Source organism: Neovison vison, chromosome 10 (genome assembly GCF_020171115.1).
Source record: "Neovison vison isolate M4711 chromosome 10, ASM_NN_V1, whole genome shotgun sequence".
Classification (NCBI taxonomy): domain Eukaryota; kingdom Metazoa; phylum Chordata; class Mammalia; order Carnivora; family Mustelidae; genus Neogale; species Neogale vison.
The window spans coordinates 13,825,119-13,852,962 of NC_058100.1; the positions used below are offsets into that span (position 1 = coordinate 13,825,119).

At 35.6% G+C, this 27,844-nt stretch overlaps 1 protein-coding gene across 3 annotated transcripts in view; it reads right to left on the reverse strand.

Moving 5' to 3' along the window:
* The window catches only part of SPATA17 (spermatogenesis associated 17), a 178,718-nt gene that overhangs the window by 64,885 nt on the left and 85,989 nt on the right, over positions 1–27,844 (reverse strand). For all 3 annotated transcript variants that reach the window (XM_044266823.1, XM_044266824.1, XM_044266825.1), the window contains 2 exons: positions 18,637–18,840; positions 11,911–12,059 (listed from right to left, as the gene is read on the reverse strand). In XM_044266823.1, coding sequence (XP_044122758.1) covers positions 11,911–12,059; positions 18,637–18,840 — 353 coding nt within the window. The remainder of the gene's footprint in view (positions 1–11,910; positions 12,060–18,636; positions 18,841–27,844) is intronic.

Sequence of the window (27,844 nt, forward strand, 5' to 3'; positions counted from 1 at the left end):
CTTGACTTGACCTCTGGATCATGCTGTTCATCCAGTCCTTAAAGGGGATTTTCTTTTCTTTACATCTGCACAGAATCTCCTGATGCTCTTCCTTGCTTTCTCAGTTTCTTGATGGACTTACATTTTCTACCAACACCTTGTGTTAATGACACTTATCCTAACCAGAACGGTGCATTAGACTCACTACGGAATATATCGCAAACACATCTGCCTACTGAGTCAAAATATCTGTGACTGAGGGAGGCATATATATATAATTTTAAGCCTCAAGGTGATAGAGATGAGCAACCTAATTAAGAACCATGGTCCTAACATTAAAGCAACTCCAAGAAATCTATACTTAATCTTCTCTCTATATAGTTTCGCCTCTAGGAGATTTTTCTACCACCAAGGTTTTAACTATTTCCTCTACAGTGATTATTTCTAAATCTTTATCTCTATATACAGTGTTTTTCTTTGACTCAAAACCAATATTTTCAAATGCTCACTAGGAATATCTACCTAGATGCAAAATAGGAAATCTTAAACAGAGCTGTTCCCAAATTAAACTTACCCCAAACCTCCATCTTATCAAACCTATAATTCTTCTTACATAGACATACTTCATCTTATTATACTTTGTTTTATTAATCTTTTCAGATATTGTGCTTTTTACAAACTGAAGATTTGCTGCAACCCTGTTTTGAGCAAGTCTATCAGTGCCATTTTTCTAATAGCATTTGCTCATTTCGTATCTTTGTGACACTTAGGTAATTATCAAAATAAATCAAACTTTTTCATTTTATATTGTTACAGTGATCTGTGATCAGTGGTATTTGATATCACTATTATAATTTCTTTGGAGCACCATGAACTATGCCTATATAAGACAGGGAACTTAATAAATGTTCTGTGTGTTCTGACTGCTCTGCCAAACTGGACTTCCCCCCCATCTCCTCCTTCTCCTTGGGCCTCCCTTCCCTAAGACACAAAAATATTGCAGTTAGGCCAATTAACAATCCTACAATGACATCTAAGTAGTCAAGTGAAAGTTAGAGTCACATGTCTCTCATTTTAAATCAAAATCTAGAAATGACAAAGCTTAATGAGGAAGGCATGTCAACAGCCAAGAGAGGCCAAAGGCTAGGCCTCTTGCTCCACTCAGCTAAGTTGTAAAGACAAAAGAAAAGTCCTTGAAAGAAGTCAGAAGTGCTTCTCTAGTGAACACACAAATGATAAAGAAATGAAACAGCCATATTGCCAATTTTGTGTGGTCTGATAGAGACACAAAATTTTGGAGATATTTGGAGAAATTTTGTGTGGTCTGGATAGAAATATCAAACCAGCCACAGCATTCCCTTAAGCCAAAGCCTAATCCAGAGCAAGGCCCTAACTCTGTTCAATTCTGTGAAGGCAGAGAGAGGTGAGGAAGCTTCAGAAAAAAAGTTGAATCTAGCAGAGGTTGGTTTGTAAGGTTATGGAAAGAAGCCATCTCCATAATATGTGTGCCAGGTGAAGCAGCAAGTGATGATATAGAAGTGATACCAAGTTCTCTGAAAGATCTAGCTCAGATAATTCATGAAGGTGGCTGCACTAAACAAAAGATTGTCAATGTAAACAAAATAGCCTTCTACTGGAAGAAGAAGATGCCATCTAGGACTTTCATAGCTGGAGAGAAGTCGATGCCTGGCTTCAAAGCTTTAAAAGATAAGCGGACTTTCTAGTTAGAAGCTGATGCAGCTGGTAACTGTTAGTTAAAGCCAGTGCTCATGTACCATTCCAAAATCCTAGGGCCCTTAAGAATTATGCTAAATCTACTCTGCCTGTGTTCTGCAAATGAAACGACAAAGCCTGGACAGCACATCTGTTCACAACATTAAATCCCACTGAATATTTAAGCCCACTGACCACTCACTGACAATATACCTGGTCCAAGAGCTCTGATGGAGATGGACAAGACTAATGCTGTTTTCATGCCTTCACAAGATCCTCTCTGCAGCCTATGGATCAATGAGTAACTTTGACTTTCAAGTCTTATTATTTACCAAATACAATTTTGTAAGGCTACAGCTGTCATAGATAGTGAGTCTTCTGAAGGATGTGGACAAAGCAAACCGAAAACCTTCTGGAAAGGATTCACATTCTAGATATCATTAAGAACATTCACGATTCATGGAAAGAGATCAAAATATGAACATTTATAGGAGTCAGGAAAAAGTTGATTCCAACCTTCATGCATGACTTTGAGGGGTTTGAGATTTCAACAGAGGGAGTACCCACAGATATAGTAGAAATAGGAGAACTAGAATTGTAAGTGGAGTCTTCATGATCAAACTTGAACAGATGAGGAGTTGCTTCTTATAGATGAGCAAAGAAAGTGGTTTCTTGAGGTGCGATCTACACCTGGCAAAGTTGCTGTGAAGACTGTTGAAATGATGACAAAGGCTACAGAATACTACATAAACTTAATCAATAAAGCAATGGCAGAGTTTGAGAGGATTAACTCCAATCTTGCAAGAAGTTCTACTGTAGGTAATATTCTATCAAACAGCATTGCATGCTACAGAGAAATCGTTCCTGAGAGGCAGAGGTAATTGATATGGCCAATTTCACTCGTCTTAAGAAATTGCCAAAGCCACTCCAACCTTCAGTAACTGCCCTGATCAGTCAGCAGCCATTAACACTGAGGCAAGACCCATAACCAGCAAAAGACTACATCTTGCTGGAAGCTCGGATGATAGCTAGCATTTTTTAGTAATAAGTATTTTTATTTTTTAATTTTTTATTAGAAAAGAATGCTTTATTAATTATCCTTACACATTTAAATATTTAGAGCCTTTTGAGTTTTTGCTTGTCTCAAATTTTTATTTAATATCTTTTTTTCTTTTTTAGATTTTATTTATTTATTTGACAGAGAGAGATCACAAGTAGGCAGAGAGGCAGGCAGAGAGAGAGGAGGAAGCAGGCTCCCTGCTGAGCAGAGAGCCCGATGTGGGACTTGATCCCAGGACCCTGAGATCATGACCTGAGCCGAAGGCAGCGGCTTAACCCACTGAGCCACCCAGGCACCCTCAAATTTTTATTTAAATCCTAGTTAGTAAACATGTAGTGTAATATTGGTTTCAGGAGTAAAATTTAGTGATTCATCACTTACATACAGTAATAAAGTATTTTTAAATGAAAGTATGCACATTTTCAGACATAAGGCTGTTGCATACACTTAACAGACAATCTACAGTGTCAATGTAACTTTCATATGCACTGGGAAACCAGAAAGTTCATTTGACTTGCATTATTACAATATTCACTTTATTACATGGTCTAGAACTGAACCTGCAATATATCTGAGGTATGCCTGTATTTTTTCCTTAGTCAAGGAAGGATATCACCATCTGGCCAATCAACTCAACCAGAAGCTATCAAGTCAAGGCACTAAAAGGATTCTCTGCATGGCAGCCCTCAATCTGAAGAAATATTTGCTCATGGCCCTACTCCCATAAAACACTGTATTTGATATAATATAATACATCCTTCCCAAGATCACAACTGTGATTTATATATACACGTGTATGTTATGCTTTATTTTATATATGCTAGTTTTATTTATATGCTTTATTTATGTTAATTTAACATATCCATTATATTAACACATATTTATTATTTATTGTGTTCCAATCCTATGACTTACATGGGCTAGTCTGATTTTATAAATTGAGCAAAACAGATTATCTTTCAGGAATTTGAACTGAAAAACAGAACGAGCTGTGGTTCTAGAGCTGGAAGGTTATACTGAATCAGGTCTGGAATGGCCATGATAACTAAGTGTAAGCTGAAGATTTATAGAAAGAACTACTAGCAGATAAAGCTAATCAGTAGAAAGGAGGTAAGAGGCAGAAAGCATAGAAAAATAGAGAGGACACTAGAGAGAGAAACCATGGCCCTGCAGCCCACAAGGTCACTCTAGTCCAATTTTTCTTTGGTTCCTCATATTTCTGTAAGATTCCTTGCTGTATCTTTTCAAACACATCCTTACCTTTTTCAGTTACCTTGAATGGATCTTTGTCCTTTGCAGCTAAGGAAGCTCTAAGACAGTGATTCTAAATGTATCTGTGCCCTTGACCAACCATCTATACCCTAATGGACTGTTGCCTAGATTTGATTTAGGGTCCATATGATTCTACTTATAAAGCTGTCTGTCAAACTTTCCATTACCCTCCACTACCAATGCCCTTGTTCTACTGCAGTCCTCTTTATCTCTGAACTGAACTATGGTAATGGTCCTCTAACTAGTCTTTGTCACCACTGACTCCCAGATCTTCACCAAGAACAGAGCTAATAGAGTGATATTTTTAATCTATCTGACCCCCCTCACTCCAGTGATGGTTTTATACCACAAAAGGCCTTTTATATGATTCTTCACCATGGTTCACATGGCCCTTTACACTCTGGCTCTACCCAGACTGTCCAACTCGTCTCTGCCCCCTTTCATGAGGTATCAAAGCCATGAGCTGAGCTTCACAAGGCACCACAGAAGGTGAGCTGAAATCCACAGAAGCCACACACTTTGTACACAGAGATGGCTTTATATAGGCTACCTCCTCTCCCCGTTCCCCTTGCTCTGTCTGGAAAATTTCTTTTCAGGCTTCAAGTTCCTTCTGACTCCAACACACTTTTAAACACTAAACCAAATCAGGAAAATCTGGGCTGTATAAAAGCCATACCCAATACAAGAATGCTGAATATGGCACAAAATTACAATACTTCTTTCAAGAGAAATTCCATGGACCTCATCCACTGACCTAAAGCTCTTTTGCAAAAGTTGATCTAGCATATATCAAGGTATTATATTAGGAAGTGTGCATAGAATCTGATAATACCTAACTAAAAGACTACAAATGTCTTTTTATGACTTGTTCAATTACATACACCAAAAGCATGCTTAATATTCTAAGGATATCACTGAAAGTATTCCAAATTTTCACCATTATGTTGATGTTCTAAATCTTAACCTTCTTTAGCCTTAGATGTTTACAGAAACAGAATTCTAGTATTCTGTGGTCATTTATTTATAAAAAAATTTTTTTTCAGGGAAATAGTGAACAAAACAAGAGCCCAGTTCCCATAGCAGAGCCAAAGTAATAAAGGGCTCTTTTGTAGACAAATTCTAGAACTTCTTAATTATACACAGGCTTATTATCTGTATCTCCAGTGTTATAAAGTACCAGAACTTCATTAGAAAAATTAAGCTGGAAAAATGAAGGCAACACTTTGTAAATTTCCAGTGGAAATTAGCTGGGAGAGGCAGAGGAATACTGGATCAAAAGAGGGTAATCATGCTTAACTGTGCCCTAGAGCACCCGCATGTTTAATACGATTTGCACAGTAACTACCTCTCCTATTACTGCCTGTTTGGAGTATTCTGTGTTAATGGGGTTAGCTAATTTAGTATTTTAACTTAAAAAGGCTCTGCTGATTAATAAATGTTGCACACTGTGCTAGTAATTAAAATAAATGGAAGAGTTACAAATAAAAGTTGAATTGTTAAGAAAACATTATCTGAATATATATGATAATCCCTATTTATCATAATACAATAACAGTTCAGAAAATATGCAAATTATAAAGGTCTAAAGTGTTTGAAAATCCCACAAGTCAAAAAAGTTTTGAGATATGTTAGATTTCTTTATCACTACTCTTTAAAAATATAACCAGATCTCATCTCTATGCATTTTTTAAAATGCCCTTTTTAAAAATTATTTAGATCTAGTTTCTTAACCTTTCCCAAGCATTTTTCCAATGGTAACTGTCTATTAAATGATACTTTATTAGAAGCAATAATAAAAGGTTTAAAAATGACTTATCTATTTATCAAGATTTCTGTCTAAACCGGGTTGCAAAGCTGAGGGAATGAAGGCAGATACGTAAGATTCACAGTTGCTGAATATTTTTCACTAGTGGCAGCAAATGGCAGAGTTCAAGAAATGGAGTTTGTTAGTTTTGCTTTCCAACTAAATGTGTACAGGATGTGTCCCATTTCACCTGATCTGAATAACGGAGGGTGACAGAAGAGGCCATCCCATATGCCACTTTGGCAAAGGATTATTTTGAGCTAAAGGCACTTGAAAAGAATAGGTATAAGAAATGTGATCTGAATTCCCCCACCCCTTGTTTTTCCTTAAAATCAGGACATAACGTGCCCATAGGACAGCTGACTTCCCTATATCAAGAGGAAAGAAATGTTCTTGCCACCAGAGATGAGGAGTCGAAGCCAAGAGAATTTTATAAAAACAGAACTTGTTAAATGACTTTTGTCTTCCTTTGGTCTCCCTACTCATTTTATTTTTCTACAACTGTTTCTTATTGTATACAAGCTATACAAGCTAACGTATAAGCACTTAGGACTTGTCACTTAGGGGGTGTTTACTTCCTTGTGGGGCTCCTGCGTCACGTAATACTTATTTTTAATAAATGTGTGTGCTTTTTTCCTATTATTCTGTCTTATGTCAATTTAATTTCCAGGCCCAAATGAAGGCCCTAAGGGGTAGAGGGAAAGTTTTACCTCCCCTACAATAACTATCAGAAAATTAACACCTTTTATTTTCAAAAAGATGTAGAAACAGCTATTGAGTGGTCCGTACTCAGGTTTTATGAAAGCCTCCTCAAGTTTAAAATATAATATCCTTACACTATGATTCAATCATGAACTTCTCTTCATAGGGAGGTTCCAGCCACAATTATATTTTTTTCATCCTCTAAATGACCATACCTTCAACCTGTAGAAGAATCTCGAATCCTTAGGAATCTAAGGATTTTCATCAAGTTAAGTTCAGGTTTTTAATTAATCTAAACACCAAAGTCTGATATAGCAAGGTAGTTCCTTAATTTGATAAGCAAGCTATAGCAGTTTTCTATTGCTGCTATAACAATACCACAAAGTTAGTGGCTTAAAGAATACAAATTTATTATGTTAGACTTCTGGAGGTCAGAAGACTGAAATGGATCTTATTGGGCTAAAATCAGGGTGTTGGCAAGGCTACATTCCTTCTGGAGATTCTTCCCCCACACACACCCTTAAGGATTTTATTTATTTATTTGAGAGAGAGAGAGAACATAAGCAGAAGGAGAGGCAGAGGGAGAAGCAGACTCCTTGCTGAGCAGGGAGCCTGACGTGGGGCTGAAGACCCCAGGATCATGACCTGAGCTGAAAGCAGGTCTGAGCCAGTCAGGCACCCCTCCTTCTGGAGATTCTAGGGGAGAACTCATTTCTTTATCTTTCTCAGGTGCAGGAGGCTGACAGCATTCCTCGGTTGGAACTGCCTACTCTGTACTTAAAGGCAGCAAAGACAAACTGTTTTTCCCACATCACATCACTGTCACCTTCCATGTAGTCCAATCTCTTTCTGCTCCCCTCTTCCACTTTTAAGGAGCCTTGTGATTTCACTGGGTCATCTAGGATACACTAGATCATGTAGGATAATCTCCCCATCTTTAAATTCTTAATGATATCTGCAAAGTCCTCTTCATCATAGAAGGTAACAAGATATTCACAGATTCCTGAGATGAAACTGTAGACCCTGGTTGGGGGGGGCATTATTTTGCCTCCCAGAACACAGACTGGCACTGACTTCTACTGCAATGTCTTAAATCCATTTGCGTTTGGAACCAGTTATAGACTGCATACTTATATTCTCTGTATTAAGTCAGAACACTGACTACTAATAGAAGGTATTAACATATAGGACCTTACCCCCTCTCATAAGACTTTTAGTGAAGCCCGTATCAGCCTATACCACCTGATTTATGATCATCTACTCCACTCCACCTCTGCCACCTTGATGGGTAAGTTAAACATTTACTTGGATAGTTCTTCGAGGGCATGGTGGGAGGCTCTTCCACCCTTAATAACAATGACTTGTTTCTCTACTTCATCTGGGTAACTTGCACGGTTTCATTTTACATTTAAAAATAATCTTTAAAATGTTCCCTGAAAAAAATATAAAACAAGTATGTGTTGCTGTTTCCATTTTTAAAAATTTTTAAAATTTTTTAAAAATTTCATTTCAGTTGTTTCCATTTTTTGAAAAATAAAAATAGTCTTTTTTATGTTTTTAAGGGAATTTCAGATTGAGTAAATCATGGGAGTTAGAAAATTTCTTAATGGAAGCAGAAGAGAACAAGGGATATAAAGAGAAATGAAAGCAGCTTGGTACCTCTGGAGCACATAGAGTTTCTTATGAAATGTGGCAGACTGGCTAAAGAAACAGGCCTAGACCCCATCCTGAAGGACCTTGTGTCTTGTGACACAGAATTAAGATTTATCCTAGAGCTGATAAAAACCCAATAAAAAGTATTTTGTCTGAATAATGGCTTGCTTAAATTTCTCTAGTACTGAGGTAAATGCACTGAATGGGAAAAAGACTGGAAAGACCAGATAAACTTTTTATAACAATTAAAAGAAGAACTTGTAAGTTCCTAAATTAAATTAGTAGTAGAAAGGGAAAAGAGGGACTGAATTTGAGAGACTCTTAAAAGGTAGACTAGACAGGATTTGAGGACCAAGAGAATGCTGGAGAAAGACAACAGGGTAACTTTTAAGTGCCTATGCTGGGCAGAAAGTTGGTTACAATTCACATTCGAGATAAGAAGAAACAGGCCAATGAGGGATATACTGAGTTGGGAACATATGATGAAGTAAGTGAAGATGGCAACTGAAAATATAAATCTGGAATGTTAAGAGTAGGATCTTAGAGATTTAGAGTGGAAAACACTGGCATAGAGGTGGGAGTTGAAGTCTCTCAATCAGAAGCAATCACTCACACAGGTTACATAGAGAAGAAGGTAAAGAAAAGAGCTGAATGCTGAGTCCTGCCATCACCTTAGCTCTTTCCCATTACCTCTCACCAAAGTATTGCAATATTCTCCTCATGGTTTTCCTTCCTTCCAGCACATTTCTTCTCAAATACACGTGTCTCACAATCCAATATATATTCTTTCTATGAGGTCCTCTTACTCAAAAAACTTAAATAATTCTTCATTATCTACAGATAAACTCCAATTCTTGGCCTTGAAGCCTTGCCCACTTTCTCCTTCTACTGCCTCCCACATGAAGATTAGCTTCTGTCAAATTGGGTCTTCGCATTGTTCAGTGAACTTTTACTACTGTCATTTTTTTTTTCCCACACCATCAATCTGCCTTTATCTTTTATCAAATCTAAACCATCTTTCACAGAACCAATTCAGTCCTTCCTTTGAAGAACACCTTCCTAGACCAGCAGTGATCAGAGCAAATGCTACATAAAAAAAAAAAAAATTAAAAAAAAAAAATCATGACACTGTCTTCGATACACATTTGATGATTTTCAAGTGCTTATCTATGGCAATTTGTACTCAGAATTTCACTAGTTTTTCTGATTTGGTTTAAAGCCAGAAGCATAGAAGTTCTATGGGAGCAGAGAATTTGTCTATTTTATTCACTGCTAAATCCCAAAAGTCTAGAACATTTCTGGATATGCAAGCATTAAATTAATTAAATTCTGGATATGCAAGTATTAAATCAATAAATACCTCTGTATATTTCTTACAGTATGTAGCTAAGAGCTTCTCACATAAAGATTACTCAGCAATTATTTACTAATTGCTCATTTAATTTCCTGGTTTCACAAAGGCAGACATATGAATAAGGAAAAAATGAAACTGGAGTTAAGTTTCTTCAGGAAAAAGAACATACAAATAGCGCTCCAAAATACTTCCAAAAAACCCCCTGGAATCCATACTCAATGTGTAAAATATTGTCCCACTTCCTATGCTTGTTTTCCTTATTTGGAAATAAGACTGTTGCAGATGTAGTAAGATGAGCTTTAAGGCCTCTAATGTAGATAGGACCCTCTGCATTAAAAAAAATTACGCATCTCTGTGGTTAGGGAATACATTTTTCCTAATTCCTATCACAGAATTCTTATCTGTAAATACACACAACCTAAATTTCTAACAGTTCTTTTGCCTCACAAGATATAACTGTTATGTAATATATGAAAACAAAAATTGTTTTAGAAGCTGCTACAAAATATCACTGCTTTAATTCTTTAAAAAAAAAAAAAAAGGATTTATCCACAGGCCAGTTGCTAAAACCAGTTGATTAGTCCCCTTACAAAAAACATAAAAACATAAAGGTCCAAATCTTTAAGTAATTTCTTGAGTATTCCCAGTTGGATTTGTTGGGTTGGTTGATAATCCTTAAATGCATCTTCAATGGGAAAGTTTCAGGGTAAAGGGTCATCAGCATTGGTATCCATAGAGGTTGAAGATATTCGCAGGTGTTCCATAGAAAGTACAAGTGGCACACCTTTCTTCGGGGATAATACTGATCTCTCATCCCTCCAAGCTTATCAAGGAAGACACTACGAAAGGATACTTCTGGATCTGCACAGCGATTTCCATAGAAATAGGGAAATGCGGCCAATTATTTGAGCAGTTAATCTTGTTATTTCATAAACCTTTGTTTGCATCATTGAAAACAAAAATAATTCTGAGTAATATAACTCTTTAGATATTCTTCACTAAATTGCACATTTTGCTTAACTAAGTCTGAGCAGCATTAATCTTCCATAATCTCTTTGGTAAAACAGATCTACCTCCCCAAAACCAACTGGAAATAAATGTTTTTCATTTCTTATTCACCACACATTGGGTCACTGTCAATTATTGAAAAAGGTATGGAATTCTCTACAGGTAATTACTTCATGTCAAGTAATTGCTACAAAATAAAAAAAAATATAAAAATTACTTGAGATGCATGCCAATTTTCTTTCATCTGAGTTTCTGTGGAAATTTTTATTTTCAAAGAGACTTTTCAGAAATGCATGATTAAAATTACGCACATTATATATCCCTCCTAACTTTATCAAATGATCCAAAGTCCACCGTGCTGGATGAGAGGTAATTCTAGTTTCTTTACATAATAAAACATAATTTGCAATATATTTTGGAATTATCATTACGTGACATTTATAATATGATGACTAGTTCACATTATATATTATGTAAAAATAATAGTCTATATGTTGTTATCTATTATATAGTAATTTATAATATTTTATAATTATGAAATTATAACTTGTTATAATAATATAATTATTTTGTTATTATTTATAATATTAAAGAATTATTATAAGATACAATACAAAGATAATTATAGGATATACTATAGGACACTAATAACTTTTAAAAAGCCATTCCGGATCTTAAATGGTCTGTTTACAAACTGTATATGACTATATTGATGACAAATACCTTAAGAGAGAGGAAGTGCTTTGGAGAAATATGTCTGAGTTGAGAGACCCAAATCAGTGAGGCTAATAAAATAATTTTAAATTACATATGCTATTAGATCTTCCTTTATCTTTTTTAGATATCTTCCTTAGTAAAGACACTAACCTTCTACATTGCACCTGATTTATTAAATTTATATCAGTGTTTCCAAATTAAATTTAGTCCACATTAAGAGAAATGTTTTTGTTCTATTGGATCTTATTTTAGAAGCATCATAGGCTTTCACCAGATAATTAAGGTAATTATTTTCACAGATGCATGGACAGTAGTCACTTATCCCCTTGAAATGCCATTCATTCTCTTTGAGTAATTATATACACACACATAAATATATATTACATATATACACATACATAAATGTGTATATATGTCTGTGTATTTATTTATATATTTGTATATATGTGTGTATATATTATATATATATAATTATATAGCATATTTGCATATTGAAAAACAGTTGCTTCTGAATAGGTCAAGATTGCCACTACCTTTTCTCACAAATAAAAAATTCTCTACAATATCAGGAAATACAAAACGTTAAATTTTGTTAAATGTTACCATGCATGCTACAGCTATTTTTTTTTTTTTAAGCTAAGAACTCACATATTGTCATTTACATTTCGCATCCATTCCTGTCTTCTGAACTCCTCTCTGGCCACATTTAACTCATTGATTGGTTCTGCTACCCGCAACGTTGGCTCCAAAGGCTTGTAGCGCTGTTCTAATACTTCAGTGATATCACGGAATGGTCCCTGACAAGAAAGAATGAGGAAATATTTTATTATGGAAGATGTTTTATCATATTATCGATGATTAAGGGTGCTGAATATCTATGAAGTATACCAAGTTTACCAAATTATTTTTTAAATTATTTATTTATTTGACAGACAGAGATCAGCAGTAGGTAGAGAGTCAGGCAGAGAGAGAGGAAGGGAAGGAAGAAGGCTGCCCACTGAGCAGAGAGCCCAAAATGGGGCTCGATCCCAGGACCCTGGGATCATGACCTGAGGCGAAGGCAGAGGCCCAACCCATTGAGCCACCCAGGCGCCCCTACCAAATTATTTTTAAAGAACAAGCTGTTCTCTGAATTGGAAAATATATAGAATATCACATCTTCAAAAAATGCTCACACAAGTAGAAATGATTAAAGTATTTTAAATTAGCCAGAATTTTTCCTTACTTACATCAAAATACTTTTTATGCTGAACTGTTAAATTTGTAGTTGTATTACTTTGTTTCTGATGTAACTTAAAAAGAATTCTCTCCCTTTTTAAGTAAAAATATTAGAAAAGATTCTGAGCATTGCTTTCAAAAAGCCTTATCAATAGAAATAGGATAGCACATATTTTTTTCACTAAAATAAAGGTTTTAAGTGAATGTCTCATCCTGCATTTAATTGGTGACCCTCCAAAACACAGAGGGCCATAATTTTAATTAATTTAAGTGTTCTTTGGTAAAAATTTTAAGTTCTATTGCATAATAACTCTAATACAATAGCAACCATCTAATGACACAAATACGTAACAGAGGAAACCCCATAAGATGCAACAGTGAAGTGTTTTATAAATGTCTTACCTTTAAATTAGTAGTTACTTATACTAATTACTAGAATCCACTGGTTGTCTAATTAGTATCATATTAAGCACAATACAAATCAGAAGTGGCCATGGATTTTGCCATGTCATTAATTACATGTTGCTTTTTTTTTTTCACCACTATTGTTGTGCAGGACAGAAGTGATATAAAATGGACAAGGATTCCTGATCATATTCCTTATCCTTAAAGATCTCTTCTTTAAATAGGTTATCACTAACAAGACACAGCTGGAGATACTGCAAGCACTGAGTGAAGACTGTGGGGCTAATAAAAAGAAATGATTCACGCCTCATTTATGTTCACTTATGTTTTACATTAATAGAAACCAATAATAGGAACCAGTTACCATAAAAGTCATGGACCGTAAATAACACAAATGGCAAATAAGTATCATCTAGTACTTTTCACAGCTGGACAGGAGGATTGCTATATTTGAAAGTAGTTAATAGATTTTTATTGGAACTTTACTTTTTAAAGATACAGTAACATGATTCTGAGTTCACTATTAAGAAATCAATGAGGATTTTTTTTTTTTTACAAATTCTTTATGTTTTACTTTGAGAAATTCTATGGTTTAAAACATAATACATGGTTATGTTATCAGACGAAAATTACTTCTTTAGACCTTTTTTCCTTTTGTGTAAAATGAAATAAAAGTTATCTCATGAAAGTGCTCTTAAGATATATAAGACAATGTAAGTAACACTGTTAGCATTGTATTGAGAACATACTAAACATTCACAAATGATATCCCTGGCTTTTTTTTTTTTTCATTATTAGTTTGAAGAGAAGTTTGAGGAAGGTTTTGAACAATAGCAGCATCAAATATATGAGGAATGATGCAAGGCCAGGACTTTGAAAGGACCTGCGTTCACAAGGACCTGCGTTCACAAAGAGGAATGGTCTTCGAAGTGGCCAAGCTCTATCTTCTAAACTTTGTTGGTGTATCAGTGTAACACATATCCATTTGTGACTTACTCTACTACTTGTTCTGGAACTTACTATTTCCGAAGAAACTAGGAAATGAAAAAGGAGGAGCCGTATTCAAGCAGCAAAATTTAGAATGGAAATAGACCCAGTCTTCCTGTTGGGTTCGGTATAATCTTTGTGACCCTAATCCTCCATAATTCGTAATCACATCCATCTCTTTATATCTCTCAGTGCCTGGTCCACACATATCTTAGACACTTAGACAAGTGTCTTGCCTTTGAGCTCAACAAACTTCTCCCTGGTTAGCAAACAACATTAACCGTCAAGCTTTTCCTACGCCAAAACTTCTGTTAATTTGTATTTCTGTTGACAGACTACCTTTCAGATCTCAAGTGATCTGAATATTGATCATACCTGGGGTGACATGGGGCCTCAGATTTTGGACATAGCTTCAAACTTCAGATCTGCTCTTTGTACTCATTTCCAAACATTAATACCTAAAATGCCTAAACTCAACCTGAATCTGTAAGTCTCCTTTGACACTTAACTATAGTTTTCCAAAGTTTTACTTTTTTTGCATCCAACCAAATCTTAAGTACAAGGGTCAGATATATTTATGTTCTTCTATAGTTTTAATGATCCGTGTTATTTTATAGTCATTGTATATTTTTAAAATTTTCTCAAAGCTTAAATAATAACAAAGTTATGTTTTAAACTCCCAGGATTGCCTCATACACTTAAGAAATTTCCCTCCCGAGCACAGACAGACCATCAGAACATAATTACCATTTATAGTATAGCATATATAATTTTAAATCTCCCTAATGATGTATGTACCTTTAATATTATTAGATAACATATAGGAAATGTGGTTCAGTCCAATAAAACCACAACTTAAAAATCCCATTCTGTAAAAACAAAAATGGAAAGGAGGAAAAAAAAAGGAGAGAAAGTGAGGAAAGAAGCCAAAGGAAGTTGAGAGAGGAGGTGAGATGAAATGATGGGCTGAGGAAGAATGGGAAGGCAGGAAGGAAAAAAAAAAAAAAAGGAAAGAAAGGAAGAAAGAGAAGATTAAAATGATATGGAGCAGAGGGAGGAGGACCAGGGACAGGAATGAAGGAGACAGGAAAAAAAGGAAGAGAAAAAGAACAAGGGAAGAGAGGAAAAGGAAGAAAAGTAAAAGAAAATTAACAAGATCATTATTTTGTGGTATGCTAGATAAAGGTAATTTATGAGGGTATATGTACACACATATGCATGTATGTATATCTGCAAATATCTGCATATGTATACATATATACACACACATAAAGTCTTTCATACACATGTATATTCCATATATATGCACATATATCATTATATGAATGTATATAATATTTTCTATGTGTCTTCACATATATACTATTGTGCTATAGTAAGAAATACAGGGGCAACTGGGTGGCTCAATTGGTTTAACATCTGCCTTCAGCTCAGGTGATGAGCCGGGAGTTCTGGGATCAAGTGCCCTATCAGGTTACCCGCTCAGCGGGAGTCTGCTTCTCCCTCTGACCTTCTTCACTCTGGTGGGCTCTCTCATTCTCTCCAACAAATAAAAACTTAAAAAACAAAAAAAAAAAAAAAAAAGAAATCATAATCTAGTGGTTTTTGTCACTGATTCCTGCCATAGAACTCCTACCAAACTGCTTGGAATTTCCTGAATGATGCCTTTGTTATTGACAACAAGGTTATAGCTGAGATTATGCTAATGAGGTGATTTAGGTTGGGCCCCCAGAAGCCTCTTGATGAAACCTGTCACCAGGAAGACCAAATGAGTAGAAGGTTGAAATTTCCAGCTCCCGCTTCTGATCTCCAGGGAAAGGTAATGGAGCTCGAGATTGAGCTTTATAAAAAAATCGTAGAGATCTGATGGGCTTCTCAACTGGCGTACACATCCACATGCCAGGAGACAGGCACATCCCTTCTCCCTGAGAACAGAAGACTGTGCACTCTGGACCTTTTCAGACCTCACTCTATGTTCTTCTTCACCAGGCTATTTATTTTTATCCTTTATAACAAAGCAGCAAATGGAAATAAAATGACTTTCTGAGTTCTGTGAACCATTCTAGTAAATTATCAAAGTTTAGGATGGGGTCATGGGACCCCTCAATTTACAGGCAGCTCAGTAAGAAGTATAGGAGACCCAGAAATTGCTACCACTATGTGACGTGAAGAGCAGTTGTGTGGGGTTGGGCCCTTAAGCTGCAGAGTCTGCACGAACTCCCGGTAGAGTTAGAACTGGCTTGAATTGTTAGATACCAAATGGTATTCAGAGAATCAGAGAATTAGTTGTTGGTGCTGGAAAACACCTCGATCACATATATATTTTTCCAGATATATTTATCCATTTGTTATATTTATTTACTATATTACATAAATATATGTATATACATCTTCCATATAAATAAATACAACCATTTTTACATGTATATTATATATGGTTAAAAACTGTCCACATATATTATTCACATATATCCTGTATATACCTACATGTATATATCTTCCATATGCATTCCATAAATACTAAATACATATATGTATAAATAGAATGCTATGGAAGGGGAAACCATTTAAGTACTAAAGGGACTATATTGAGAAAAGTACATTAATAGAAATGAAGAGTCAATACAAACTAGTATAAATAAGCCATATAATAAAAGCATTAAAAAAGCAAAGCAGTACAGTTAATATAAACTATAAATATTATAAAACTCATATAAAATGATATTAAATGTCCATGGTTAATGTGAATATTATATAGTGTGGCAGTTTGGTCTGGATGACTTCTAGACTGTCTCTAATTCAGAAACATTTATATACCTGTGTCTTATCAATACTGTTTCCTAAGAAGTTCATTCAGAATTACTCTATAAATTCCATGTATTACCAATAGCTATCTCATTGAATACAGCGTAAAATATGGATTATTAAGTATTCAAATATACAATGTTATTTCTGATACCTTAGCAATCATTGAATACTTAATACACAAGCAATAGAGATACCATAGTTATCTTCTTTATAAAATAATAAACTGAATTGCTTATTCTGATGGTATCATGTAAAATCTTTCCTTGCATCAACTGAAACAGTAATATGCATAATTCAAATGGTAAAAATCCAGTTACTTAGAATATAAAATTTATGTTATATTTGTTTTTAAAAACTATTTTAAATGTCTTTATTAGAATATTGGTATAACCTATATTTTGAAAAGAATAATGAAACCATACTATGAAGGTATGTTCCAAAATAAACTAAAAAATTTTTAATTATCTCTCTTTTGTTCCTTTGCTCAATTCTCCCCACACTCTCAACTTCTATATTTTTTTGGATAGCTTTTTTTTAAAGTTCTTTCTATAATATAGTATAAGCCATCAGTTAATAGTATTTTTTTTAATAGTATTATCGATTAGTAGTTTTAAGAGAGCAAAAAAATGCACAAATAAAGGGAATAAAAGACCCAATTATAGAAAGTGAATACACAACATCACAAATAATTACAGCAAAGTGGAAATTACTTTATGGCATAGATGAACTTGTGTTTAGCAAGCTGGTGAAATGGTTGGGGTTGTGAAAACCAGTTGGGGTTGTGAAAACCTTCAATGATTCCACTTTCTAGGATTCAAACACCTGTGTGGACTGGACTTAAGCACGTCTCAAAAACAAAATATGGCATAATAGGAGGTCACTTATGGCATGAGGTCATAAAAAGACTGTGACTTCTGTCTTGAGAAGTCTCTAACTTTCGGTTAGATCACTACCCTGAGGGAAGCCAGCTGCCAGGGAGGCAGCTCTGTAGAGAGGCCAATGCGAGAAGGGACTAAGCTATGACCACAAGCAACCATTGGCTCTCCTCATCCTCCTGCTCTTCCCTACAGCTGAGTTTTCACATAAAATCAGTCTTGCCTGACCCTTGACGACAACTTCATGACAGATCTTGAGTCAGAGGGTCTCACCTAAACTGGACCTCCAACACTGACCCACAGAAAACCTGATGGTTTAAGCCATCAGATTTTCAAGTTATTTATTACATAGCAAAAGATATACGGAGGAAAGCCTGTGTAGGGAACTACTAGATGGCAGTTCTGGGAATCTGGCCATGTGAACCCAAATCAACCCAACCCTAGGTTGATGCCCCCTGGTGGCAGCTATCTACTCCAGGTTAAGTATCGACGGAGATGCTAGAACTGTTGCTCACTGGGGCCTTTGGGAAAGGGCCCATCATCACACAATACAACCCACTCCACGCTATAGCCCTAGGAAGTCGTTTGCAACTCCAGCTCTACAGCAACCCACAGGGAAGATTTCTTTTTCTTTCTTTCTTTCTTTTTTTTGTCTCTGCCTGATTCTTGCATTGTTTTGGGTCCACCATAATTCCCTAAACTTATACTTTTAAATTATGTTTACAGCTGTACATAGATAGGAATCATCAGATGAGAAGTTAAGTTGATATTACATCACTATCTGTCAAGCAACATGTTATAAGAAGTACTGTTAGAACAATGTTTGTAAAGAAAAAGGCTAGATCCTAGCCAAGAATCTTAACGTTTTAACTTCATATTTCAAGTAATAAAATTCAGTACCATAGAATTATTTGATGACTTCCCTCATACATATTTTCAACATACCTTATATTTATTATTTAAAATAGATTCCATAAAAAATAATTTTCCTTTCTTGTCAAAAAGACAAAACAATAACTTTAAAAAAAAAACAGCAAGAATACAATCATGGACAGAATTCTTCGATAGGACTAATGAATACCTGACATTGTTTCCTATCAATGGGTGGCAGAACCTCCGATCGAGGAAAGGAACGGGCACTCGTACACTCCAGCCAACTGTTCGGGCTGACCCAGTGCTTGTCTTTAACTTTAGACCTTTGGGATGTTAAAGGCTTTGCCTTTTGTAATCGTAACTCCCAGGGATCAGGATCTTTTCTGAATGGTGAATTGTATATACCTGGAATCTGAAGGAAAAGAACATAATTTTTATTTTTATTTTTAACTTTTCACAGGAAATAAAAGGAAGATGAAGTTGCATCATAAAAATTTTCATATGTTTAAGGACAATTTTTAAGTAGAACTCTAGTTCTTAACTAGAGGCTGGCTTTAAATTCATCTATGGAGATTACAAAATACTCACTTTGTCTATATTCCAGACCAACAATTTCGGAGTCATTCATATTTAAAGACTAAAAATATTAAAAATCACTAAGCAATAGCTTCTACCTGGCATATATGGCACATTTAATATAACTATTTTTAGGAAAAAAATTGCAGGAGGACCTTAAATCATTCCTTCTGTTAACTATGTGTATATATATTTAATCCTACCCATACGTCTCACATTCACTCACACAAACTCAAATATGCAATGCTTGAACCAGTTTCAGGCACAAAATATGCACTCAATAAATACTTGGTTGCTTTAATGATTACACATCATACACCCTATTTAACAGCAGCTATTTCAAGTTCTCTACCTTAAAATAATAATCAAATTTGGAGATGCCTGGGAAGCTCAGTTGCGTAAGTATCTGCCTTCTGCTTAGGTCATGATCCCAGGGTTCTGGGATTGAGCCCTGCATCAGGCTCCTTGCTCCCTCTGCCTCTGCAATTTCCCCTGCTTGTGCTCTCATTTGCTCTCGCTGACAAAAATAAAATAAAATAAAAATCTTTAAAAAATAATAATAAACTGGTATTTTATATTAGGTACTTTATTTCTGTAGTGTCATATTAGTAGTGTCAATATCAATCATTAATGTTCTTTCACTGATCTTGTCACATATTATATCAAAAGTCAACTTTGTTAGCATGCACCTGCTATGCAATAGAGATTCAAAAGATGTATATATAACAAATGTTAAATTCAAGTTTAGCAGATATTCATTTTCTGAAAATTCAGTGGTGTCTGAGTATACAAACAGCATACAACCGTATTTTGATACTCTTTTCATACATACAAATTCATACTCATAAGGAAGTTATTTTATTTTTTACTTTTATAAAGATTATTAGTTTAATTGAGGGGGAGGGGCAGAAGGAGAGGGAGTAGGAGACTCCTGGCTGAGTAGGAAGCCGGTCGCAAGCTCAATCCCAGAACCCTGGGATCATGACCTGAGCCGAAGGCAGACGCTTCACTAACTGAGCCACCCAGGTGCCCCAGAAAAATTTTATTTTAAAGGAGAGTATGACTTATGTGGTTCCCATGTAGACTCTCGGGACTAAGGTAAAGAATATATCCATTAAATCCATATATTTTTCCTAAAATGTGCCTTTCTCTTATGCTACCATTATATGCAGAAATTTTTCTGGTCACTGTATTTACTGATGGAATCAGCAGTTCCAAAGTATTATGATTACCTAAGATCCTTGTCTTTGAAAAACTATCTTAGAAAGTTTTATATTCTTGGGACGCCTAGGTGCCATGATCTCAGGGTCCTGGGACTTAGTCCCACATCCAGCTCCCTGCTCAGTAGGGAATCTGCTTCTCTCTCACTCCCTCCCTTCATCCCTCCCGCCTTCTCGTGCTCTCTCTCCCTCTTGCTCAAATAAATAAATAAAATCTAGAAAAAGAAGTAGAAAAAGAAAATTTTATATTTCTGGCCCAATATTTCAATTAAATGTTAACCTTCTTCTAATACCAACAGAGGCTAGATTCAGTGTCCTATCCCTAATGTTCCATTAAGAGCCTGGGAACAACTCTGTCAGAGTTCTACCTATCCACCACGTTGTTTCACAGTTATCTTTGTGTGTATCAACCTTCCCTAAACAAGCAGCTGGAGCACAGGGCCTTTGTTCTAGGTATTTTTGTATCCCTATGGCCTTCTGGAGTCCCGGGCACATAGCAGACACTAAAAAACAAAGCACCCTGCAGAAGGACCCCTGAAGCCTCTATTTTACTCTTCTTTTCCAAAGCCAAATCAAGATTGCAGGAGAATGTTTGAGGCCGATTTCAAAATCTTATCAATTTCTTTCAAAGAATTACAGATTATACCCCTTTTCTCTTTATTACTATATCAGTTTTGCTATGCTTCCAAACACACTGTGATCTAGAACTAAATTATCAAAGACTCATTTGAGTCACCTTCAACTCAACTGAATTTTATTAGATAAAGCCAATTGTTAATACACTTACATATCTCTAAAAATATGTTTGAACTGGGCTTTCTTTGAGATTTTTCCCCTAAATAATTTATACAAGAAAAAAAAGTATTAAAACATTACAGGCAATTGTATAAACCACATTTAACATCATGCTAATATTCTCTCACAATAACATCAAATATCAAACAAGGCAGATGCATAAACAGTTTAAATGATGTTAATAAAAGTACGGACACATATATTTAAAATAGTTCTTAGTGTAATTTTGAAGTGGGTGATAATTTTTAAGATTATTTTTAGGGTGAATTTATATGATGAGAATCTATCAATCATAATGAGAAGAAAACCAACCAATATTACATTAAAAATACTATTCTGACACAAATATAACTAAATCTCCATAGTCTATGAAAAAGATAGGAGTATGCCATCCTATTTAGGGATGATCTAGCTGACTTAAGTCTGTTAATCATTTCCACAACCTTGCAGATTAAAATAGTAAAATACATACAATTTAACTAGATTATAATTTATCAGTTAAAAATATCTATCTATTTGAATAACTGCTACCAGCCATTAACTTTACCCCATTAGAAATCTTCTTTGGTCTCCTTCCACATTTGCATGCACATGTATACATAGGCTAGATGGGAAATGCAAATAGATCAGTAGACATGATAGCTTTCTTAAATTATATTTTGCAACCTATATAGAGACCTCCTCATGTGTATTCTCTTTGCAATTTAAATCAAATATAGGTAGAAAATACATTTTAATTGAATTTAAAATGTATCATTTAAAATCTTCAAGGTGTCAGTTATTTTAGAAATTAATTTAATACAGTTGCTAACTTACGTCAATGAAAATGGTCCAGCCCTCTCTCGATCTGACTGCAAGCAAATACCCTATTTATTTATATTGATACAGGATGCATTTAGCTATAACTTCTTTAAGTAAATAAAACAATCTTAACTTACTATTGTCTCAATTGCTACATTTTATCATTTGTAAGCCACTCGTGAATAATGGTTTCTTGTTGATTTTTCAAAATATTACTATGAGTCACAAAAGACAAAGTTAATCCTAAGGGGCCATGACATATTTTTCAGTTTTCACATTTTTCACAACTTAGAAGGGCTACTGCCAAGCTAGCTTTTGGGACTTCATTTTCAGCAATAATTTTCTAGAGTGACCAACACTATTGGGAAATCTGTGCTAACTGTTAAAAAAAAAAAAAAAAAAAAGCCTACAACTGAGTTATTTGCAGTACTGTCATGCTAACATTCAACTCAATAAGACCCAAGAAATCTCGGGAGAGGACTCTGCTAATAGCTTCTTACTGACCTCCTTGCATCAGGCTGGGCTGCTGACTGGTGGCCCAGTGGTGAATACGGCAAATGAGGTGTGAAAGCACGATTTTTTTTAAAGGCTATGATTCTGACTCGTCAAAAGGGGGGAAAAAAGGCAATGAGTTATATAATAGATATATATTTTTCTTGAATTCCCCCCTTCAGACCCTCCATCATGGGAACTTAAGCATGACCTGGAATATTAATTATGTCAGGTTGAGCAACGAGCAAATGTACCATTTGTTACCCAGTCACCCTTAGCATTACATTAATATTTTGAACCATTCCATATTTCTAACAATCTATCAGTTGCTCTTTTCTTCTCAGTTTTTATTCTTTAGACTTACAAGTATTGTATGGGAAAGTACTTTAGAAATGCAATTGGTTTACAAGCAAATGGATGGCGGATTTGGAGCATCTACTGTTTTATTTCATGGAGAATGTATTTACGGTCATTTTCCACTCATCCACAGACCTTCATTTTGTAATTGCCTGGGGGAAGTTATATTCTAATTCTCCCCTCTTTTCTTTGTTATTGAGGTTTACTTCTAAAACAAGTTGCTGTAAAATGAAAAGAATCTGAAACACGATTTCGTACACCAATAATTCCCAAAGCCCAATGGTTAGTCTTTCCATATTTTACCATATGAAAAATAAAAATCTCTCATAATTTCCAAGTAACTGCTCACTCAGGAATGAGGAACTATGACGTATACAGGATAGGTGGGAGGATTCAAGTTTTACTTTTGCAAATGTCAATCACACTGCAAAGGCGAGCTGATTGCCACATAAAGGAAAAAAAAATCAAGAAATATTTTCTTGCATCAGGATTCAGAATTTGTGAATACTAGGAGAGATATACAGTTCTAAAAGGTGGGGGGGGGCTGATTAAAATATGTTCAGGATTCTAAGCTTTAATCAAAATTATTTTAAAAACGAGACACCAAGCCAGCAGAGAAGAGCAGTAAAGATCTCTACTAACGAGGAAAGTCAAAGTGGGCCAGAGAACTGTGAATGAAGTATTTGTGAGGGTAGGGACTGCTGAATCAACACTGACCAACGCACTTCATCATAATTATCAGGACACACTAGGGCCAGGGGATTTATAAAAATCCCACTCAGCAAATAATTGCCCTGCTGTTAGGAGATAGTCAGAGTGTTAACACACTGTCACAGTCCAGTGTTTAGTAAGATATTCCACATTCAATTACTCTTGCTGAGAACTAAAAGGAAACATGGTCATTTCTCCCCACCACAGTTCTGCTTCCACACGCATTTCAGACAACCGCCATGTTAACCCTCCGATACTGTATCCCAGAACAAAGAAGGATTTCATGGAAACACTTGGGATTCACAATGAATGTATCTGGTATAAAACTTATCTATACAAAGCAAGATTAACAAAGAAAAAAAATATTACTAACTACAGATGTTTTTCTGTGACTTCAATGAAGAAGTTGAATTTTTAACTGTTCTGAGTCAAAGTACAGAGTGGGGTCATGTTAAATGAAGATCCATGATGTAGCTGGCTTCATTAGTTTAACAAATGACTTTTATGATCATTCTGATATCCTAATCACTAGCATCGCATGTTAAAATAGTTTCAGTAAGTATTGATTAAAACAATGAAATTTAAATAAAACACCATCCTCTATATGCTAATGCAATTCAATAAATATTTAGCACCTAGTAACTTAGAAACACTTTACTGGATCTAAAGTGGGTACAGATGAATGAAAAGTGATCCCTCCCACCAAGCCATTCTCAGTGGTGGGTGAGGGGAGAGCCAGGACAGCAATTTTGTGACTGACAATAACATAACCAGCCTGTAGTAAGTACCCACTAATTACTGTTGTAAAAGAGGTTTATACCAGAGGTTACAGTACAACTATATACATCTTTTAGAAAACTGTGGAAAAAATATTTGACTTTCTTCTAAAGGTGGGTAGGATGTTGGCAATAAAAAGGGAAGAAAGGCATTGCAGGGTAAGGGATGGGTAAAAATAAAGACAAGCATATTCGTGGTAAAACACAGAGCAGTTGTTCAGTGAATATCACACTGGTGGGTTTACGTATGAAGCTATAGTCAGAGATGAGCTTATAAAGATAAACTGGGGCCAAACTCCAGAAGGCTGCAAATTACACTTAACTCTACATAAAATGGAAATCTATTGATTTTCACATTCTCCCTTAGAAGGTAAATTTAGGAATAAGTCTGAAGCAGACCTACAGAAACCCCATGAAAACATAGGTGAAAACCACAAGACACAGAGCAAGCATCAGAACCAGACTCAGATATGGTAGGCACACTAGAATTATCAGTATAGAAATTTAAAACAACTATGATTAACATGTTAAGGGATCTAGCAGATAAAGTAGATAGCAGGCAAGAACAGGTAGGCAATGAAAACAGAGACATGGAAATTCTAATAATCAAAAAGAAATGCCAGGGATCAAAAACATGGTAATAGAAATGAAGACTGCTTTTGATGGATTTATTTGTAGACAAGACATGGCTGATTAAAGAATCTCTGAATTTGAGGATATGTCAATAGAACATTCCAAAATTCCAAAATGGGAAGGCAAAGAAAAAAGTCTGATAAAAATGTAACAGAATAGGAGTTCCTGGGTGGCACAGATGGTTAAGCACCCAGCTCCTGGTTTCAGCTCAGGTCGTGATGTCAGGGTTGTGAGACTGAGCCTCAAGTTGGGCTCTGTGCTCCATGCAGAGTCTGCTTGAGATTCTCTCTTCCTCTCCTCTGCCCTTCCCCCTTCGTGCTCTCTCTCTCTCTCCCAAATAAAAATAAATAAATGTTTAAATATATGTATAACACAATATCCAAGAAAGGTAGGACAACTTCAAAACGTATATACCATGCACATAATGGTAACCCATTAGAAGGAAGAGAGAAAGTAACAGAAGACATATGTGAAGTAATAATGACTGAATATTCCCCCAAATTAATACCAGACACTAAACCACAGATCCAAGAAGCTCAGCGAATACACCAAGTAAAAGAAATGACAAATAAACACACAAACATATAGAGAGGCATATCATATTCAAACTTCTAAGAGTCAAAGATAAGGAAATCTGTGAGAAGCAGAGGCAGTAATCACCTTAACAACAGAGGACACAAAGACAAGGATCACATCCAACTTTCCCTCAGAAATGATGCAAGCAAGACAAGATGTCCAGAGTGACTAATGTAAACTATGGACTTTGGGTAATAATGATGTGTGGGGGTAATGAATGTATGGCAACTTCCTGACCAAATCTGTTGTGAACCCAAAACTGTTCAAATTTTTAAAAGCCTATAAAAATAGGTGAACATATGCTTAGTATATAATACAACAATTCCATTCTTGGGAATCTAGAGAGGTGAAAAAACATGGAACATTGCCTATCTCAATACCTGGCTCAGGGTAGACAATCAATCCATGCTTATGTGAATGAATAAGTGAAATGGACCAAAAATCTGTAAAGGAGGTGAAGACTGCTTATTGAAAGGTAAAACGAAAGAAGAGTGGATACAGAAGAATGACATGGACAGGGAGCATTCTATAGAAACAAAATCAGAAGACATGGATCATAATGTTTATTAAAAAGAACATAAGAGAATGTGGACTTACAGAAAAACTTGGGCTTAGAACCCAGGCAGAGAAGGTAGAAAGAGGAATAGTTACACAGGAGTATCACCTGTTTTGGAGTTATTAGAACTGAGCTCCCAAAAATCCAGGTTGAAAGGTCCAGTGTATAGTTGTAATAGTAGGTCTGGAACTTGGGAATGAGGACATAGTTAGTGACTGGAATGTTTTCTAAGTAAAAATATCTGAAGGTCTGAAAATGGATGGGGTCACTGAGGGAAAGCATGCAGGGAATTCAGGGGAACAGTCTTAGGAGTGTGCACATACAAGAAATAAGTGGGAGAAGAAATGCCCATGAAGGACACTCAAAAGAGCAAACAGTGAGGGAGCAGAGGCAGTCCACAAGGGAGAAGACCGTTTCATGAAGGAGGTCAGCAGTGTCAGAAGCTCAGGAGAGGTGGAACAGCGTGAGGACAAAAATGCACACCTGGCATGGTAATTAGAAGGTGACAGGTGACCTCCACAGAAGCAAATTGTGTTCTTGTGGCACAAATCACATCGGAATTCATTGAATGTGAGGAAAGGAAAAGAAATGGAGACTAATTTGAGTCTTCTAAAATACAGCAATATTATGATGACTAAGAAATTCTCCGGACTAAAGAACATTCCACCCAGCTCCCAAACCCCACCAGGATTTCCCTTTAACTATATTGCATTTTGAAAGAATTTCTGAGAGAAGACTCCATATTGGAGAAGACTCTAATACTTTCTGGGAAATCTTCCCCCCTAAACAATTCCTTTCTCTTTTTCCCTGCAAATGTTTAAGTCACTATTCTACTGATCCCTACAAGGACTGGATGAAAACCACTTATTTTCTTGCTCAGGAAATTTTTCTAGGCCTGTTCCTTTCCCCAACATGTAGCAACCTACCTTACCCCGCAATACAGCTTCATTTACCTCCTCCCCTCCTCTATCTGCTGCCTTGGCACTCTCCAGATTTGGCTTTGATTCCTGCTTTTCCATTTGAGTCACAAACTAACAGTTTACAAATAATTATAAAATACTGAAATTAGCATTGATATGTATAAATCCTTATACTGAGAATAGACTGCTCTGTGGGGTTAGGATGGCTGGTATTTGAGCAGAGGTGTGCTTGGTGTGTAAGGTGAGGGAAGGCATTCCAGAAAACAGCAAGATGTGCAAAGGAACAGAAACTTTAAATAACTTCGATATTAAAGAGCAATATAAATAATCCCATATAATATCAGAGAAAAGATATACACTGAATTCTATTGAATACACTACTGAAGAAGACTGAGAAGAAATGATCAAAGATAGAAGGCTGACTGTAGTGTCACCAAGGCCAAAGGAAGTTCCAATATCACAGTGTACAAATCTCCCAGAGTTCTTGTGGATTTATGAACAGGAGATTCCTGGTGTCCTTATCAAGAAGTATTCTGAGTAGAGCAGTGAAAGTGGACACCCAGTTCCACAGTGATTGGAAAACTCCCTATTGCGATGCCTCTAACATGCAATTTCTACACATTCTGTGCTGGCTTATTATACATACTACTGAAGTCTGAATGACCTAAGAAAAATAGTAAAGCATGTTTTTGTAACCACCACCCACCTCAAACCTTCCCTTATATACCACTGTTCCCCCCTCAGAAACCTACTATTTTCTCAATTCAAACCTACTATTGCTCAATTCTTCGATAGTGATTTCATTTGAAAAATGATTTCATGGTTTGGGTTTAAAAAATGCCTTTCAAGACAATTAGTTGCTAAAAGAAAAATACTTAGCATCACAAAACAGGCAAACTGAATTGAAAATTTTCTTTTGTCAAAGAAAATGTACGAATAGAATGGAGCATTTGTCAAACTTTATTCCCAGTGTTATCTGGGGCTCTGCAAGACACTGATTTCC